We start from the raw sequence: 16,804 nt of genomic DNA, 5'->3' as shown, positions 1-16,804 counted from the left end.
GCAAATAACATTTACTAGATATAAACGAAAAACCGCAAATAACCGTATACACCTAATATAATAAAAATAAAAAATAAGAAAACACAAACCAAACAAAAAGAAATGCAAGCGATGTAGCAAAACAAACAAGAAACCAAACAAAGGAAGAGAAAACAACAACACAGCAAACAAAAGCAAACCAAACCAACCAAATCAAGGGAATAATAAAAGCAAATAATAATAACGTTCGTAAAGCAAATAATTAAATCAGGAAACTTTCGGCGGTGCGCGTAGTGCGGCAGAGAGAGAGAGGGTGTCCCCAGTGCGCCCGGGAACGCACCTTATACAGATTGTCAATAAGGCGATACTCCAGTACCGAACAAAACATAAGCAAAGCAATATACCTAACAAATAGCAAAAACAAACCAAAAAACAAACGAAGAAAAAAAAAACAACCTCAAGCTTGTCAGATGACTCACCTATTTAGGAGTTTCGGTGTCGTATCTCGGGTAACGGAGAGGTATCGGTAGGCGTGCGTGTTTTTTTTTTCGGTGTTTTCTTGCTGTGTGAGTGAGTCAGTCGGACGGTTCTCCAAACCTGACAAGGCGCTAGTGCGTAGACATTTTTTTTTTTCGTGCAGACAAATAGCCGGAACAATATGGCGGCGGGAAGGTGTTGAAGCAGTTATCGTCGGCAGGGTGTGTGAGTGTGTGCGGTTGTGTGATTTCTAGACTGCAGATAATCCTGAGAAGGGATTGAACGTGTGTGTACTGCTGCTACTCGTCTGTTTAGAAGAAGAAAATACTGAGACCATCCCACCCCACCCCTCCTCCAAGAAAAACCTAACTAACCTCAGTAAGAACGAGTCGGCCAAATGGCTACCGTCTCGTGTGCGTCGTTTACCGTGCGCCACTGTGTGGGAGTGATTGGTGCGTGCTCGCGACCAAGCAATCACAGTTAGTTGCTTGATGCTGCAGCTCGTACACCGGTGCGCTGTGGTGTTGTGTGCCGTTGTGTGCCGCGCGTTGTGGTGATATAGGTTGGACGCTAGGGACGTGCCGGGACCGGGACCGAAATGTGGTTTGCAGCCGGACAAGCTGCTGGTAGCAAGTGTGCGCAGTGCAATAGCAGGTAGTGCCTAGACCCATCGATCGCGGCCCGCGATCGAACTACACACGACGTGCACACATACATACATACATACACACGCATCATCTATATAGTACACGGCGCGGTTTCGTTGCTGTTGTTGGTCGGTCTGGCGTATGTCCGAGGGCCGCCGCCGTCAAGCAATCAAAAACCTGCACGCATCAGATCAGCAAACCCGAATCGCTCCCGGCACCGTTAGTAGACGGAGTGGAAGGACAGAACAGCCAAATACACCAAGCAAACATTCTCTGCAAGCAACCAGTACCTACGGGAGGGTGGAGAGTAACACTGTTTCATCGTTTTCGCTAAGCCTTCGCGCGTATGTTCTAGTTTTGTGTGCGTGTGTGTCGCAATTTGCCGCTCCGACAAAACCGAAATCCCACAAAATCGCGACATCGAGTACGGCCGGCTGGTCGGATAGTGAAGGTACTTCAAGTGACAGTTTCCAACAAAACACAACAAAAAAAAAAACCCCCTCATCCGGCATCCGCGTGTGAGTGTGATCGTGTGCCGGAACTGTTTCGAAACATGTCGCCACAAGTTTCGTGGTTTCACCGGTACCTGCCGCTTGGTCGGTGCAAGCTAACGGAACGCAGACTTCCGGACCGGACGTCGTGGTTGCTGCTCACGCTCATCCTGCTCGGCAACCCTGGAAGGCTACAGTCAACGGCAGCTGACGATCGGGGAATTCACAAGCGAGGTAAGACACCTTGCGCTTTGTCTCAATATTCATAACAGCCTTGTTTGGGGGATTTAACTAACTTATGCTAAAGACCTAGAGCTAAAGTTGATGCAAACAGATGTGCAGATCTTGTTTGTGGACCAGTCTCAGCTATCCTGTGAAGTACACGTCAAACTAATGCATGCTGGGCAAACTACTTTCAAGTTAAAGTCGTTTGGGTCATCCATGTTCTTTCCATACACATAAAGTTGAAGTCAATCTTACTACTTTGCGGAGCACAGGTGAAGAAAATGTTTTCTAGAGGACATTCTAGTTGAAGTCTGTCAAGGTATCCTCATTAGGTCTTCTCCTCTTTCATTAGGTCCTCCTTTCCGGTCATTAGGACATTCCTCTTATATGTCTTCTTATCAATAGAATGATCAGGTAGACGACTTTCAATTGGAAGTCGTTAAGGTCATCCATATTCTTGCTAAATAAATAAAGTTGAAGTCAATCTTACTAGTTCGCGGAGCACAGCGGTGTCAGGATAATGACTACTAGACGAACTACCTTCAAGTTGAAGTCTTTTAGGGCTTAGGCCTCCGCCTAAGCCACCGGATCACCTCCATTTTGGATTTCTCTTCTTCTTGTCTCGACCTTCTTAGGTCACGCCGGCCATCGAATGGCTTACTAAGACTGCGGATAACCACTGTCCCTGGATGGGATTTAAACCTCGGTTGTCGCATTTACTACCGGACGCCGGGCTTGATTTTGGACACGAAAGTCCCTTTTTGTTCTTCAATTCTAAGCTTCACAACTCTCTAATGAAGTTAGGATAAGTACTTTGCTCGGATAAATTCTTTACCAAGTCGTCATTATTATGCAATAAAGTGCTGTTTGGTCCTTTTAGTACCTTGCCCTATCATAATTAAAACTGCTTCACACTATGCAACATACCGAGAGTGACGAGCCTGGGACGTTCAGTCCCACTAGGTCAGGTTGAAAGTTTGAGGTACGCTTTTGTTTTCACGGACCACATACACACACACACAGACACACACGACCGAAACACCGCGGTTGTAGTGTTTCGGGCGGCTGGGTCGTAGTCACTCCCAACGAGCTTTGAAGTTTGATTACGGGGCTAAATTCGTTCTCATACGTGGAACAAATCTCTAGGGAGCTTTCCGTTGTGTTGCTGTTGAGGGAGATTGCGTGTAACTTCACCAAATACCCTGCACTACACTGCATTATGTAGTTTGATTACTTCGGTTAATCTCTCACTCAATGGATCGGCCGCCATTTTACAGATCCCGGCGAATTCTAATGAAATAAAATTATTTAATTCTACTTTACTGCGATCCAAACCTAGGGAGGGACCTGATGGTAGGATGGCGCATATATTGGGAAGTACTCATCATTTTCACCATCATAATCCCCGGCATGCACTGTGGAAAACTTTCAAACGCATCAAACATATAATCAACATGCCCACCGCAGGCGCTGGGTAGGCTTCGTTTATTTCTGTTCGGTTGCGATGAAATCTAATCTGCAAACCATGAGCCAACCCACTCTGTGGAACCGACTCACTGTAAGGATTCACTAGCGTGCGGCTCATGATGTCTCGGTTTTTAAATGGTAATGTACTGGCGATGATGTAAACTAACCACAACAAATGAACCTTGAAACGGTATGAAGGGCTTCTGCTAGGGAAGCATCTGTTTGTCCGATAGTGAAACGTTCTCGCTCGATTGTGATGAAGCAGAAAGGCAAAGCAATTTCACTGCACGGTACAGCAGCGTCACGGCCATGACCACGGTCTCTGGCAATTAAAAAGCAAGGCTTGTAGCATCGCCATTCGTCCAAGCAGTAACCGATTACCCAAAAACAAACGCACAAACACGCGGCGCACATTGTGTCTCTTTCGTCCAGTTGCGTCAGTCAATCGAAGGTGGCGATGAAAAATGTGTAATATCCGCGAATCTTTTCCTTTCCCAACCCCCAAAATACCATCTGCTTATGCATTTCCGGCCAAATGTTGATGTGATCTCACCGCGCGCTCGCTCTCTCTCTCTCTCTTTCACTCTATCCACCTTTCCCACCACCCTTGTTTACCCTTCTTCGCTTCCCTTTTTGGTTTCAATCTCTCCAATTTCACCGCCACCGTCGGGTGGACTCCATTAGTGTACGTTATGTTTCTGGTCCGTTTTATTTTTATGTTCACATAAATAACAACAAGCGGGATAGATCAGGGGTCAGATTGGAAGTACAGCGTGTGTACAGCATAGGCCTCCACTCCAACGCGTTGGTACGATGTCATACCGGTGTACACACCGAGCAAACACACCGGGGCTGGCTAGCGCGTTGGAACGCGGGACAGGCGCAGCAGCAAAACACACGAAACGAAAGAGCGGTGTCCGTAACGCACGTAGCGGTGCTTTAAATTTAAACAAACAGCAAGAAAACGGCAAATCGACGAAGCGTGTCTTTTCGGGTGTCGATGTCTCAGACGTTGAACGCGTTCTCCATCTAATACGCACATCCATTAGGGTCCGTTTCATCCGCACCAACGTCCGGATCGTGCGTCTCTGCCTACGACCAGCACAGAAAGCAGGTGTGAACGAAAATCGTCCGTCTGACAAGCGGTGGCGATGAGAAAATCGACAACCTCCAGCACACACACACACGCACACACCAACATACCCCGGGAGCTGGCACTCATCACTCATCATCCACCTTGCTAAAAGTCAGGGAACGTGCAACATCTAGCGATGGTGCTGTGCTTAAGGCAAAGTGTTACGATATAAGAGCCAGTGCTATCAGAGTCTTAGACTTGATAGTGTCTAAGGAGGGAGGAACGATGATTTTTAAGTAAGAAGGCTGAGGTGAAGCAAACCGGCGTGCAAGCTGTGCGGTTGATTCAGGACGGTGGTCAGGATGATTGTGTGGGAAAAAAAGGATGCTGGCCGATCGTGACGTAGGATAGGGCGCATGAATTTTTGGAAGAATTATTAATGATATGTGTAAAAGTTGCAAAACACCCGGTGGCGGATTAACCTATTGGTGGCCGCTCGAGGGGAAACCTCGCCGGGCAGGGAAGCTTCGCCGACTAGAGAACCGCCCGCTAGACTAAGGACGATGAAACCAAATATCTTCCCCCCAAAGACTAATGGGGTTTTGTGACTGATGAAGACCTCCTGACCGGTGACTTCGCTCATAGGTTAGCCCACCACTGCCAATAGGGAAACACTAGTCGGCGGAAAATGGCAAAAAATGGCTTAATAAAGAAGTCATGAAACAAGTCACCAAGGACACCTCACATGTCAGAATGGACCTCAGGATGTCGATGTAAACAGTGACTGTCATGAGTCTTCTTGTTGTTGGCTTAACGAGCTTCTAGATCACGCCGGCCATCCGGCCGGATGGGATTTAAAATCCCGGTTCTGCCGTGTGAAGATCGGTGGATGGTCATGAGCCCTGTACATTCAATAGACTCTGAAGGAACTAGAAGTCCTATCAAAGAATCCCGCGAATTTGTCGACCCCTGATGTTAAACAAACTTTCTCTTGCTCTCCACGATGCTGTTCCTCACTATCTCTCTTTCTCACGCTCTCTTTCTATTGCTTGCGCACTCTTTGCTCATCTCTCAACCTCTCGGTGCACAAGATTTTCCCCAATACTTAAACCGCAGGCAACGGCTGTGCGGTTTTGAGGCTAAACGGCACTGCTTGGTGAGAGATTGATTGGTGAAAACTTGCTGCGTGCTGCCTTTTTTGGTGTAGCTGTTTTGGCGATTTTGGCCCGATCGAACGACGGTGAGAGCGGGCTCCTCGGTGCACAAACACGTGGGGTTGATGGGTGGGATTCTAGGGGAGGATAATGGATCCTGAACTCTTCGGCCTCATTTACATCGGCATGAAGCAAATTTTTGTTAGTAACCCACTAGACACAAACACACACAGCCAAGGAGGATAAAGGCGCTTGCGCTGTTGGAAAAGTGGGAAAGGTTTTTCTTTTGGGTAGAAAAAAAGGCGAACTTTGCTACAATCGCTAGGACACATCTGAGTCCTGTCTTTCGGCCACACTTTCGCCCGCTGTCTAAAACGGCTACGCCGTCTTACTATTGCCGCGCTAGCAGCTTCGGAGGTTCTGCATGACTTTTCAAAGCACTGTCGCTCCTTCGGTTTCGCTGAAAGTATCTACCATTGTTGGATCCTGCTTACCATCAGAAGAGCATGGTGTGTGTGTGTGAGAGAGAGAGAGAGAGAGAGAGAGAGAGAGAGAGAAGGCCTATCCAACAGGCCATTTTTTCATGTTGCGCGAAGCGAAGTGACATCCCCAACCCACGCACACATAGAGATAGATGTCGCCACGTACAAGGGCTAGCCGTGTTAGTAGGTCAGTGAGATGAAAAACAGTCAGCCAGCGAGCCAGCCAGTCAGCTCGGGCCACGCTTTTGACCGACTGGCCCCGGAAATAACCTTCCCGCTCACACGCTCTCGCTCTCTCGCTTGAACGTGTCGCCGTCCACTGCCATCGAACCCGCCACCATGCTACCGCGACCTTTCCTTACGGTGCCATTTTGTTCTTCTTTACCCGTCGGGTGTGCGTAGTCGGGCAATAAGTAATTTGTGCAATTTTTATTACATATTGCTAGTAACTGTTGTTTCGAGCTTCTTTGTTTTAGGTGCCTTTTTTTTTTGTTGCTTCTCCTCTCCAGTTTCGCTCCGAGTCCCTTGCGCGCCGTGCAACTCTCGCACTCGCAGCATAATTCCAGCTGTTGCCCTTATGATTTAAGGGCACGTGTTTTGTTGTAGAGCAGCCTCAGGAGCCTTACGTCTAAAAGGATGCGGAAAAGCTTTTCGGATCACGTTTTTTTTTTGTGCGAAACCTCGTCACAATCGTTCTCTCCCGGTAATCCTTTCCCTCCCCTCTCACTCTCTCTCTCTCTCTCTCTTTCTCTCTCTTTCTCTCTCTCTCTCTCTCTCTCTCGCACACACTCACACACAAACAGAGAGCGAATTTCATCTCCATCTTCCAACACATACACGAAAACGGGCACGTGCACACATCGCATATTTCTTGGGTTTAAATACCTCTTCATCTCTCCAATCCACCTTCCCCCCTCCCTCCCTTCCTCCCTCCCACCTTTTTTGCTTGTGCTGCCTGGCAACTCTCCTCACGCTCCACTCCCCCTCCTCCCTGGAAGTATCCATTACTCTAAGGCTTATAATAATTTGTGTGCCGAAAATTCATCATAAAACATGTACTCGGTGTGCACGCTCTAGTGCTATGTATAATATCGTCTGGGTGTACAATGTTTTCGTTTCTTTTTTTCATCTTCTTCTTCTTCTTCTTCTTCTTCGATTTTCTTCTTCGTTTTACTGGATGTGTGTGTGTGTGTGCCGCAAGACGCGTGGGAAAAGAAAAGCCAAATAAGGCAACGTTATTTAATGGGTGGGTGCGCCTGGTCGCTCGTAGTCAAATCCGATCTCCACTACATGCACACACACACACACACACTATAAATTTTTTGTTTGCTAACGAACACCTGCAAACAAAAAAAGGATTCAAACAACAACAACAAAAGAGGAAGAAAAATTATCTAAAGGATATTTCACTACACTACAGTTTTCTCAATCCCGCCTCACCGCCCCCACCCCCTATTCCCATAAACAAAAAAAAAACAAAAACCCCACCCGTAAAGTATTGAAGGTTACATGGTAAAAACCTGCAGCACAGTAGAAACGTTCGAAAAATTCACTACAACCTACCCGATGCTGAGTTTGTACCAGAACGGGAGGAACGGCGGTGTGAGAGTTTGAGAAAAGATGGGTGGAAACGCAGCAAAGGTACGGGTTCGAAGGGTATAGAGAAAGTAGTCCGGGATGGAGAAAATATCACAAAACCATTTACATGTGATCCAACCCCCCCCGCTCCACCCCTTCCGCCTACCCTCATTAACCCTACTTCGGTTGCCATGGACAACAAAACACACTGGAAAGGGAAGGTTTTGTGGGGCGGTGGAAAGTATTAAATGTGATGGAAAGCCACAAATAAGACGAAAGTTTTTCGGCTGCGTTGTTTCTGGAAGCTGTTTTCGAACTTTTGTTGTTTTGGCTTGAAAAATGCAGAAAATGTTAATTTTTCGGGCTCCGTGTCTATGCACTCGGCACGGTTTTTGCTGGTTGAGAGAAGACGCGATGAAGGGAAAGAGGCAAGCAGTAAAGCGAGGAGCAATGTGATAAAAAAAACACACATACACTGGACAGAGAAAAGAAAACACCGCGAAGCACATTAAACACCGGTATCGGTTTGTGCATTGCGTTCGGTTGATATTATGCAAATATTAATAAAGTTGCAGCATTTTTCGCTACTTTACTTGTGCATAATTTTTTTTTTGGTTTTTATTTATTACAGTCTTTTCTTCCAATTCTTTTAGCTCCTTTTTGCATTTTTTTGGTGTGGTTTTGTGTCTTTTGCTTTTGTGCTTATATTATTATAATTTTGAAACCTTACCTATCTGAAACTTTTCCTTTTCATTTAGAGAGGATCCAACTTTTGTTGGGTTTTACTCCTTTTGCTTTTTTATTCGTATGCTGCTTTTGCTTCATTGACAGTTTTATTTTAATTTAATTGACATTTTGCAAATAGTTGCTCTTGTTTGTTATGATTTTCATTTAAAATGTTCTTTTTTTTTGAGTATTTTATTTTTACTGTAATTTTGCTTGGTTTTATTAATTTTTTGTAGTGCTTTACATTTATTTTAGTGATTTTTATAAACTCGGTATGTTGTAGCAAATATTTCTTTACAAAATAGTTTTCATTGCTGCTATGAAATTTTTTAAAGTAATTAACTTTATTTCATAAATTTTCAATGCCTCCTCATACTGTTTTGTTGAGTTTATTTCTTTTTTTGTTACATTTTTCCTAACCATGCCTCTTCGCTTTCTTTCGAAACGAAATGAAGATAATAAAACCAAGGCCTCACATATTCTTGAATAATTTTACACCCCCAAACTGTGGGGTGTTAAAATTTCGCACCCCTTTGCGCCTTCCGCTTAAGACTAAATCGATTCACGGTATACTTTCCCTCACTTTGCCTTTCTTTCTTACCGTTACCAAGTATCATCCGCCACGCCCTTCCGCCTTCACGTGCGTATGCAAAGATGTGTGTATATTTAAAGAAATAATAATTCTTGATGAGCATTCAACCAACCAAAGCCTAATGTGGATGCTTTCGCTCCACTCCGCTCACGCTGCTTCCCCTTCATCGCAGTACCGTAGCCAAAATTTTGCCTTTTTCACACCACCGAGCCACCCACCCGCCTTTATCCAACCCGTCATAGAGCGTTGGAGTTAAATTTTCCAATTTTGCGTTTTCCAATCTTCCAACGTGTGTGCAGCTCGCTAGAAAATTGGGTTTTTGGTTAAGAGCTCTCTTACTTGTGGGGGGGGGGGGGGAAGGGTAGGGGGGGTGCCCATATGGTGATCTCAAAAAACCCGGGCGGTAGTACTCCATCAAAACATCGTCAACGTCGTTTGCCTTGTTAAACGATTCCAAATACGATCAACCTTCGCAAGTTGGAGACCAGTCTCCCTTCATCTTCGTTTGCCTCTTTAGGTGTGTGATTGTGTGTGTGTTTGTGTTTTTTTTTTTTTTGTGGGTTGGTTGGTAACCTCAGCCCTCTCTCCTTCCTCAACCCGGCTTCCGATGGGTGATGGATGTTGTTTCACCCCCATTTGCAACGGTGCTGAGGCGACGTTCAGGCCCATCATGCCCTTTTGGACCGTGGACTCGTGACGAAACATGGCAACCAATTCTGCAACACCCTCCTCCCGCTCCCCCACTCGCATCCCTTATTTCATTTAAGCGAGTGAGGTGGGTGAAGTAAAAGAAGCGAAAAACCGAACGGGAACGGAACTTCACTCGAGCAGTTTTTATTTATGAGCAATTTTCTATTAATTTGTCAACTCGCTGTTGCGCACTAGCGGCGATCGTCCCCCTGTTCGTCGTCGTCTGCGTGTGTTTGTAAGTGTGTTGTGTCCGTTTGGGCGGTGGTGTGCGTGCGTATCTGGGCTGGTGCTGTGTGTGTGTGTGTACGAGAGCATCAGGTACCCAAATAGATTCGCAAACGTTCTTTACAACGCTGATGGCTTCGGTAGGGAAAGTAAGATTTTTTACCACTGAACCTACCCGAGGAGAAAACAAAAGCAACAAAAAAAGGAAATGTGGGTGAAACATATAGTGCAAAGAAGAAAAAAAAAACACAGAGAAAAAGTGAAACCCATTTCTGTGCTCTGATTGGAAACACATAAAAATAACACGAGTGTTAGGGGGTCTCTTGTTTTTTGCTTTTATTTTTCCCCCTCCGGAGTTTTTTTCTGCGTATTGCTCGAATTGGGTTACCTTGAAATAACGCATTAATTGTTTTGCCAAAACAGCAGCAAACTAGACTAGGCACACTAACGAAATAACAAGAAATACCAACATTCGGGAAAATATTTTCATTTCAAGGACTCACAAAAATTTCCGGCTATCGGAGTAAAATAATTGCCTATTTTAAATTATCATATTTTAATTGATTTATTTTTTATTTTATTTTTTTAAACACTGCATATAATGTAATAAGTTTATACACCAGATCAACGGAGAGTTTTCTCCCTGTTTTTACCGCTACCGCCAAATAGCCAGCATCTGCCAAATAGTCAAGCAGTCATAGGCAGTTACACCGACACCGAAACAGCGAAACACGTCACGTCAAAGCAATTGACATTTGATGTACCAATTTTTTTGTCAGAAGGGTTGCTAAATGTATCATAAATTTGACACATTTTTCGGAGATCACAGAAGAATAAAGCAGATCATAATTATTTGATTAAACAGACTTTTACTTATTTGTTTATTTGTCGGTCTCCTTGAGAATCAAATTTACAACTAAAAATCAAAAATTACTTTGGATGGAGACGCCTAGTGCTCCATTCGAACGGTAAAGACAAAATGACTAAATCACGGATGGAAGCACCCATTGTTAACATTTAAGCAGTGTATGAAGTAATTTTCCAATAAGGAATACGGTCTACCCGTCATTACGAAATAAGAAAAAATCCAATATGTTTTTAACCTTTTGTACAACCATTATGAGCATGATTCTTTTATGGGCAAGACTAAACGATTTTCATGAGGCAAAATATTTAATAGTTTGACTTTAGACAAAAAAAAAATAAATTCTATTAGTCGTTATTAGATCGTCTGCTTGTGAATCAAATTTTTACCTTAAAATTAAAAATTATTTTGGATGGAGACGCCCAATGATTCACTCTAACTGTGAAGGCAATAAGACTAAATTATGGATGGATGCGCCCAGTGCTTACATGTAAGCTGGGAATGAAGTTTATGATTATGTGAACCATTTTTTTTATCAAATGCTTTTTGCAATATTTGTTTAACCATTTGTACAACCATAAAGAGCATGATTCTTTTATGGGCTAAAAAAACGAACTAATCCGAGCATATTGTAAAAAAAAAAAACGCGGGTAAAATGCTCTGTTTTTTGTCCAGCGTTTGCTTGTGTTAGCGATGAAATTATCCACATGCTATCGATATAAAAAATTGCAATAAAATATGAGACTATGTAAAGTTTTTGTCACATTTGCCGTAGCCACTCATTAAAATTGCAAGTCATTTATTCTACCCAAACACATACATACAAAAAATCCACCCTTGTGGTGTGTTTAGTAATGAAGTATATTATCAAAAAATATGTGCCTGTTGTTGAGCGCTACTGGATACATGAAACTGTATTTAGTATTAATACAGAACGATCGCTCGAATTCGAGTTTGACGGAAGGTGGCTAAACGCTTCACTTTTCTAACTAAAATCATCATAGACACCGCAACATGCGTGCTTTAAAGGTATACTAAATCAAGTAATTGATTAACTTCACAGTATACTGCCATAAATTACGCAGTATGCATTACAAATGTAACAAAAACACGTTCAAAACAGCTGGTTTGTTTTTTTTGTTTTTCTTTTTAGTGACATCTATTGCATTGGAGAACAGTTAACATAATTGTTTGAACGATTATTCAGGGGTAAAAGGGGGAAGTGATCAGGGAAACTGGAATGACATTGAATAATCCACTTTATTATTTATTTGTAATTAGTACAATACAGCGCAATATCTGTTGCCATGCCGAGTAATACGAGCTGCAGATTAAATTGAATTAAACTGCGCCTAAAACTATGCAACAACTCAGCACTAAATCAATTTTTATCGTTTTATTAACATTTATTAGTTGCATTTTACACGACGCTTACACATCATGCCAATAAGCTTCGTTGTGTTATTATTTTAATTTAAAAAAGAAAAAGAAACACTGCCACGCATAGTATTCCATTCCTTACCTTTGACCATTGAAACGCTGCAAGCGAAGCAAACCCAATATTGAAATACCTGCTTACCCGTACCAAGAACCGATTCGTTTCGAAATGAAATCAACGGTATGAAAGCGAAAGACAGCATCTACCATCGCCCGGTATTGCTCGGGAGATAAGCATAGCAAAGTTTGCAGTCAAACAACCTTTCCCATCCTCTTTTTGACGCACTGGATGGGCCACGCACAGGAGGCGGTGCAGGCGGCGTACCAGGCGAAGCGATCGAATCGAGGCATTGAGATAATTACGTGTTAATTAGTTTTCGCATAAACTATTCATTTTTTACTACCCGCTCCCCCCACATCGATGCAATCAAAACCAAATCAAACCGTAATCAGTGCGAGTAGCGAGAATTAAAGCAAAAAAACAAAAAACAAGAAAAACGCTTCCTTGTGCGCTGTTTAATAAGCACTTCAGCATTACTTCAAATGGATGTGAGCACGGCCGTGTACGGCAAGAGGATGTACACACCACGGGTTCTGGGGCGGGGGCACAAACCTCGGCCACGGTGCCACACATGCACAACCGTGCGGTCTATTTCATCTTCATGCAATGCTGCTGATTCTCGGATTCTCGGCGATGCATGGTCCGTAACTTATCCGTACCATCAACATGTTATGACGCTGCCATGTGTTTTGAAGGGCACACGGTTGAGTTGATGAATTAATAAAGTTCTTGTACCGATGCCGATTTTTTGTTGTTGCTTTGTCTGCATTTTAAGCTCCCACACAACTAACAAATAGTACCGTTTGGAAAATATGCAGTGCTCTAATAAGATAAACAAGTAGCTTCCGTGTACTGTAAATAAAACAGGACCGCCTAGCATCGTTTCACATGAAAAAGACTTGTGAGAGGACATTAAAAAAGGTATAAAAGTAGGCTAATTATTTTACAAAAAATTTAAGGCGGAAAGGAAACCTCTCTTGGAAAGAAATTTTTGCCAGATTGTAACCCAGATGAAAGAACATAAATACAAACGACTGTTTCTCATAAGAAGAAATAAATGAGAATAAATAAATAAAATAAAACAAACCACCAACTATTTGCAAATAGGTTAATAAATAAAGAAATACAGAAATATGTAAAACAACAACCAAAACTAGCAAATTTACAACAAAACCAAGATGCTCAAATATAGTAAAAGAATTTTTGAAATAAACTCATAACAGCCAGCGAAAGCAATCATTTTCCAAAAACAGCATTCGAATAAAAAGAAAAAATAACACACAATGAAAGAAGGATAGTGAGCAAATAGTTAAAGCTCACCGTCGCAAACGTATATACGCCCTTTTCCCGTACGAATCCTCCGAGACAAATGGTTTATTTCCTGTTCCAGTGTCCTGGTTTTACTCTTTTATGCCCTTTTTGTGTATTATTTTTTAACTGTTGAACGGCAAAAAAAAAAAGCACCCGGAAGAGGTTGTGGCACTCCGGTTGCACATAAAAGTGTCTGTCGAACGCGCAGCTTATCTGAGATGATGCACTGCGAAGCTTCTTCGGTTTTGTTTCTACATAAATATAGCACTAGCTCTAGCTATCTATCAGACGGTTAGTGCAAAAGGGGGTTCGTAACCCGGGACTGTAATAAAATGGACTTTTACCGTCCATTTCCAAGTGCACTGTCAGGTTTCGAAGTGGCATTACATTTCCGACTAAACTCGCTGGAAAAGAGGAAGAGCAAAAGCTAAAAAAAAAAAAGCACGTGAAGGAGGCAACGCGTAATCGAAGTACGCGGTACGAGTGCTGTAAGGTGGCTTAAAAATGCGGCAATGCTCAACGTACCGGATGGTCTTCCGTATAGGTGGCTATCGTTGTACGAGTGGCTCTGCCTGAACCTCGCGAGATTAATAAATCAACCGGTGATCAACGTGCACGGGAAGAAGCTAACTTTGCTCCAATTTGTCCGTGTCCGGGATGTGTGTCGGGTGAGCCATCGAGGGGTTCAAATGATATCCCAACATCGAGCAGCGCACCGGTTGCGACACTAAAACTATTTGCTGCCGCGCTGGGTGTGGTAGCTAATGGGTCCTCGCAATTCTTGACCAGGGAATTCAATATTTCGTAGATTTAATTGATGATACGTAGCTAGTGAGGTTTGCTTTACAGGTTGCGAGCATTGAAACATACTCCATTTCGTAACCGGTGCCATATCTTCAACAAACAGGAGTAATCGCCGACTACCTGTCGCACTACACGTATCCGTGGACGATTGGGTGCGCATATTTTTGTGTGGCTAGTAACGCTATCCGCTTGGTGTGCGTTAACGGCATACCTGAGCTCCCCCAATATCGAGCGAAAGTGGTGCGTGTGCCTAACCCGCATTGCGTTTTCGCGTTCCCCGAGCTTTGTACGCAACACGGCGCTGATTTGTGACAAATCGTCGCCAGGAGACTACGCAGCAACCTCACCTTGACTTGTACACACTGGACGCCATTGCAGGTATTTGTGGCACAGGAAACGACCGATGAAAAGAGAGAGAGAGAGAGAGAGAGAAAGAGAGAAACTCTCGGGAACTATCCTGCCTGCAATGGAACGCAAACGGTGGCGATTTTGGTGGAATCGAATGCAGCGCAGTGCAGCCCCAACATTGCTGTCACACACGCGAAGGGGGCTTTTAGAGTTTTGTGGAATTTGTTGCACCATTGTGCTGGTTCCACTTTGTTCTTTTTCGAGCCCCTTGAGCGTTGCTGACGAGAACAAGACGTTGATGCTGACCTTAAAGCTGCCGCTGCTGCATTACGATGCTGGTCGGCGCTTTAAAACACGCACACACCAGAGTGTGGAGGAACAAATTGAACTCCCTGTCAATGAGTTCTCGCTCCTTTGGGATTGGTACGCGCACTGCATCCATCTCGTCTATGTGTTATATATGTGTGTTTGTGTTTGAATTGGAAAACCGATTTTCTTTGCTCGTTGATGGGCCCAAACTGGATATCTCTTGGGAGGGACGAGCAGGAAGTATAGTGGCAGGTTCCGGCTTCGGTTTAATTAGGAATAGAACTTTGTGCAAAAATAAGACATACTATAGAGACAAGGAAACCCATTATTGGTCAGGATCCTTCCCCCCCCCCCCCCGAAGGTGGCCCAAGCCCTTTTCCTTAGTTACCTCTTACTGAAACGCTTCGCCTTCTTTATGGTTTACCATCTACCGTCCCGACCCGACCTGCAAGACACTCATGGTGAGCTGGAGTCGGCTGCTGCCGTCTTAATTTATCACGTTTATTTGTGGTTTTCTAGTCGGATAGGTTAAACACACATACATACACACATACAAACAAACAAAGCACACACAGATCAAGAAATTGCCCAGGGCTTCTTCTCCTGGGGTTGAGCTCAGACCGTTGGTGATCCAGCTCCAAGGACCGGTGATTAAACCCTCGCCAGTGCACAGCGAACCGGTGTCGGAGAACGGGCGTCGGACCCTAGGAAAGGCGGTCACTTCATGGAATTTTTGAACGATGCAGCTCGGTGCAGTTATAAACGGGAATAGTTTATATTTAATCAACCGTGCTTTATTAACTCGATTCGCAATATCAATTACAAGCCTAACCTTAACCTTCCAATGTTGCTCTACTCCTCTTCACAGGTGAGTGACGTGCTAGTCGGGGCACCCTTGGAGGGCGGTACCTTGCAATCAATCAAGTGCTTTTGCACGTGTGCGTGCTATTGTGCAGGTGGGTTTTTCCTACAAAGAATGAACCATTATGTTTTGCCACCCACTTCACACCTTCCTGTCACACCTGTCCCACTGTTCGGTGAGCCTTCCGCAACTTCACCGTCAGCATCACGCTGCAATAAAACTACAAAGAGCTACAAACTTGTTCACCTTTCTTCAGCTCTAGCGCCTCGAGGGGCCCCCCTCCCCTTTTCTAGCTGCCCGCTGCTTTTTTAATGTTCTCGCCGTATGTGGTTCCTTGCTTAGTGTTTTTGTTTTGCAGTGCAAAGACTTTAGAAGGAACGTGTCAAAATACCCTCAAGAAAGGACAGCGCCACAAAGGATGATGAGGATCTACTGCTGCAGGTGTTGCTACATTAAAGTTGGGTTTTAGGGGAGGTGGAGCGTTTTTTTCTTACGTTACTTTATGCTGTTCAGTTGCTGAGCTGGGAAGGACTTCGGCCTACCAAAGCTCACTAGCTCAAAGGTGTCGTTTTGATGAGGGAAACTACTATTCTCTCGTGCGCACCAATTTTCCATCTGCAACTGTCCATTGGGGCGCGAGTGAGATGTTTTCTTTTCAACACCCCTGCCCCGTTTGAAGGGTGAGCGGTAAGCCAAAATTAACTCTCAGGCGTATGCTCAGGTATGCCCACCAAAGCGCCCACTACTGTACAGTCCCATCCGTCGGCGGTAATGAAACTTTACGCTAATTTGGAGCAATTTAAGCACGGGATCGCCCACGCGAGACAAAATTGCATCCGAGAAGTTTTGCTTCTCGGAACCTTGAAATCTAGCATTTCTAGCGAAACGTTTCCGAGAAGTCATCGTTGCAACAACAAAAAAGTAGCTAATTATATACAATTCGGAATTCCAATAACAAAGCGAGTACGGCTGAGTAAACACTCACGTCAGTGTAATTAA

General features: G+C 44.1%; 1 protein-coding gene across 10 annotated transcripts in view; it reads left to right on the top strand.

The window, feature by feature from the left end:
- Window positions 1–1,635: 1,635 nt before the first annotated feature.
- The window catches only part of LOC126563597 (disintegrin and metalloproteinase domain-containing protein unc-71), an 86,535-nt gene continuing 71,366 nt past the window's right edge, over window positions 1,636–16,804 (top strand). For all 10 annotated transcript variants that reach the window (XM_050220788.1, XM_050220690.1, XM_050220441.1 and 7 more), the window contains exon 1: window positions 1,636–1,828. In XM_050220788.1, coding sequence (XP_050076745.1) covers window positions 1,657–1,828 — 172 coding nt within the window. In that variant the 5' untranslated portion in view covers window positions 1,636–1,656. The remainder of the gene's footprint in view (window positions 1,829–16,804) is intronic.

Source organism: Anopheles maculipalpis, chromosome X (assembly GCF_943734695.1).
Source record: "Anopheles maculipalpis chromosome X, idAnoMacuDA_375_x, whole genome shotgun sequence".
NCBI lineage: Eukaryota > Metazoa > Arthropoda > Insecta > Diptera > Culicidae > Anopheles > Anopheles maculipalpis.
The sequence above is the reverse complement of the archived record's forward strand: the minus strand, read 5'-3'. Positions and strand labels throughout refer to the sequence as shown.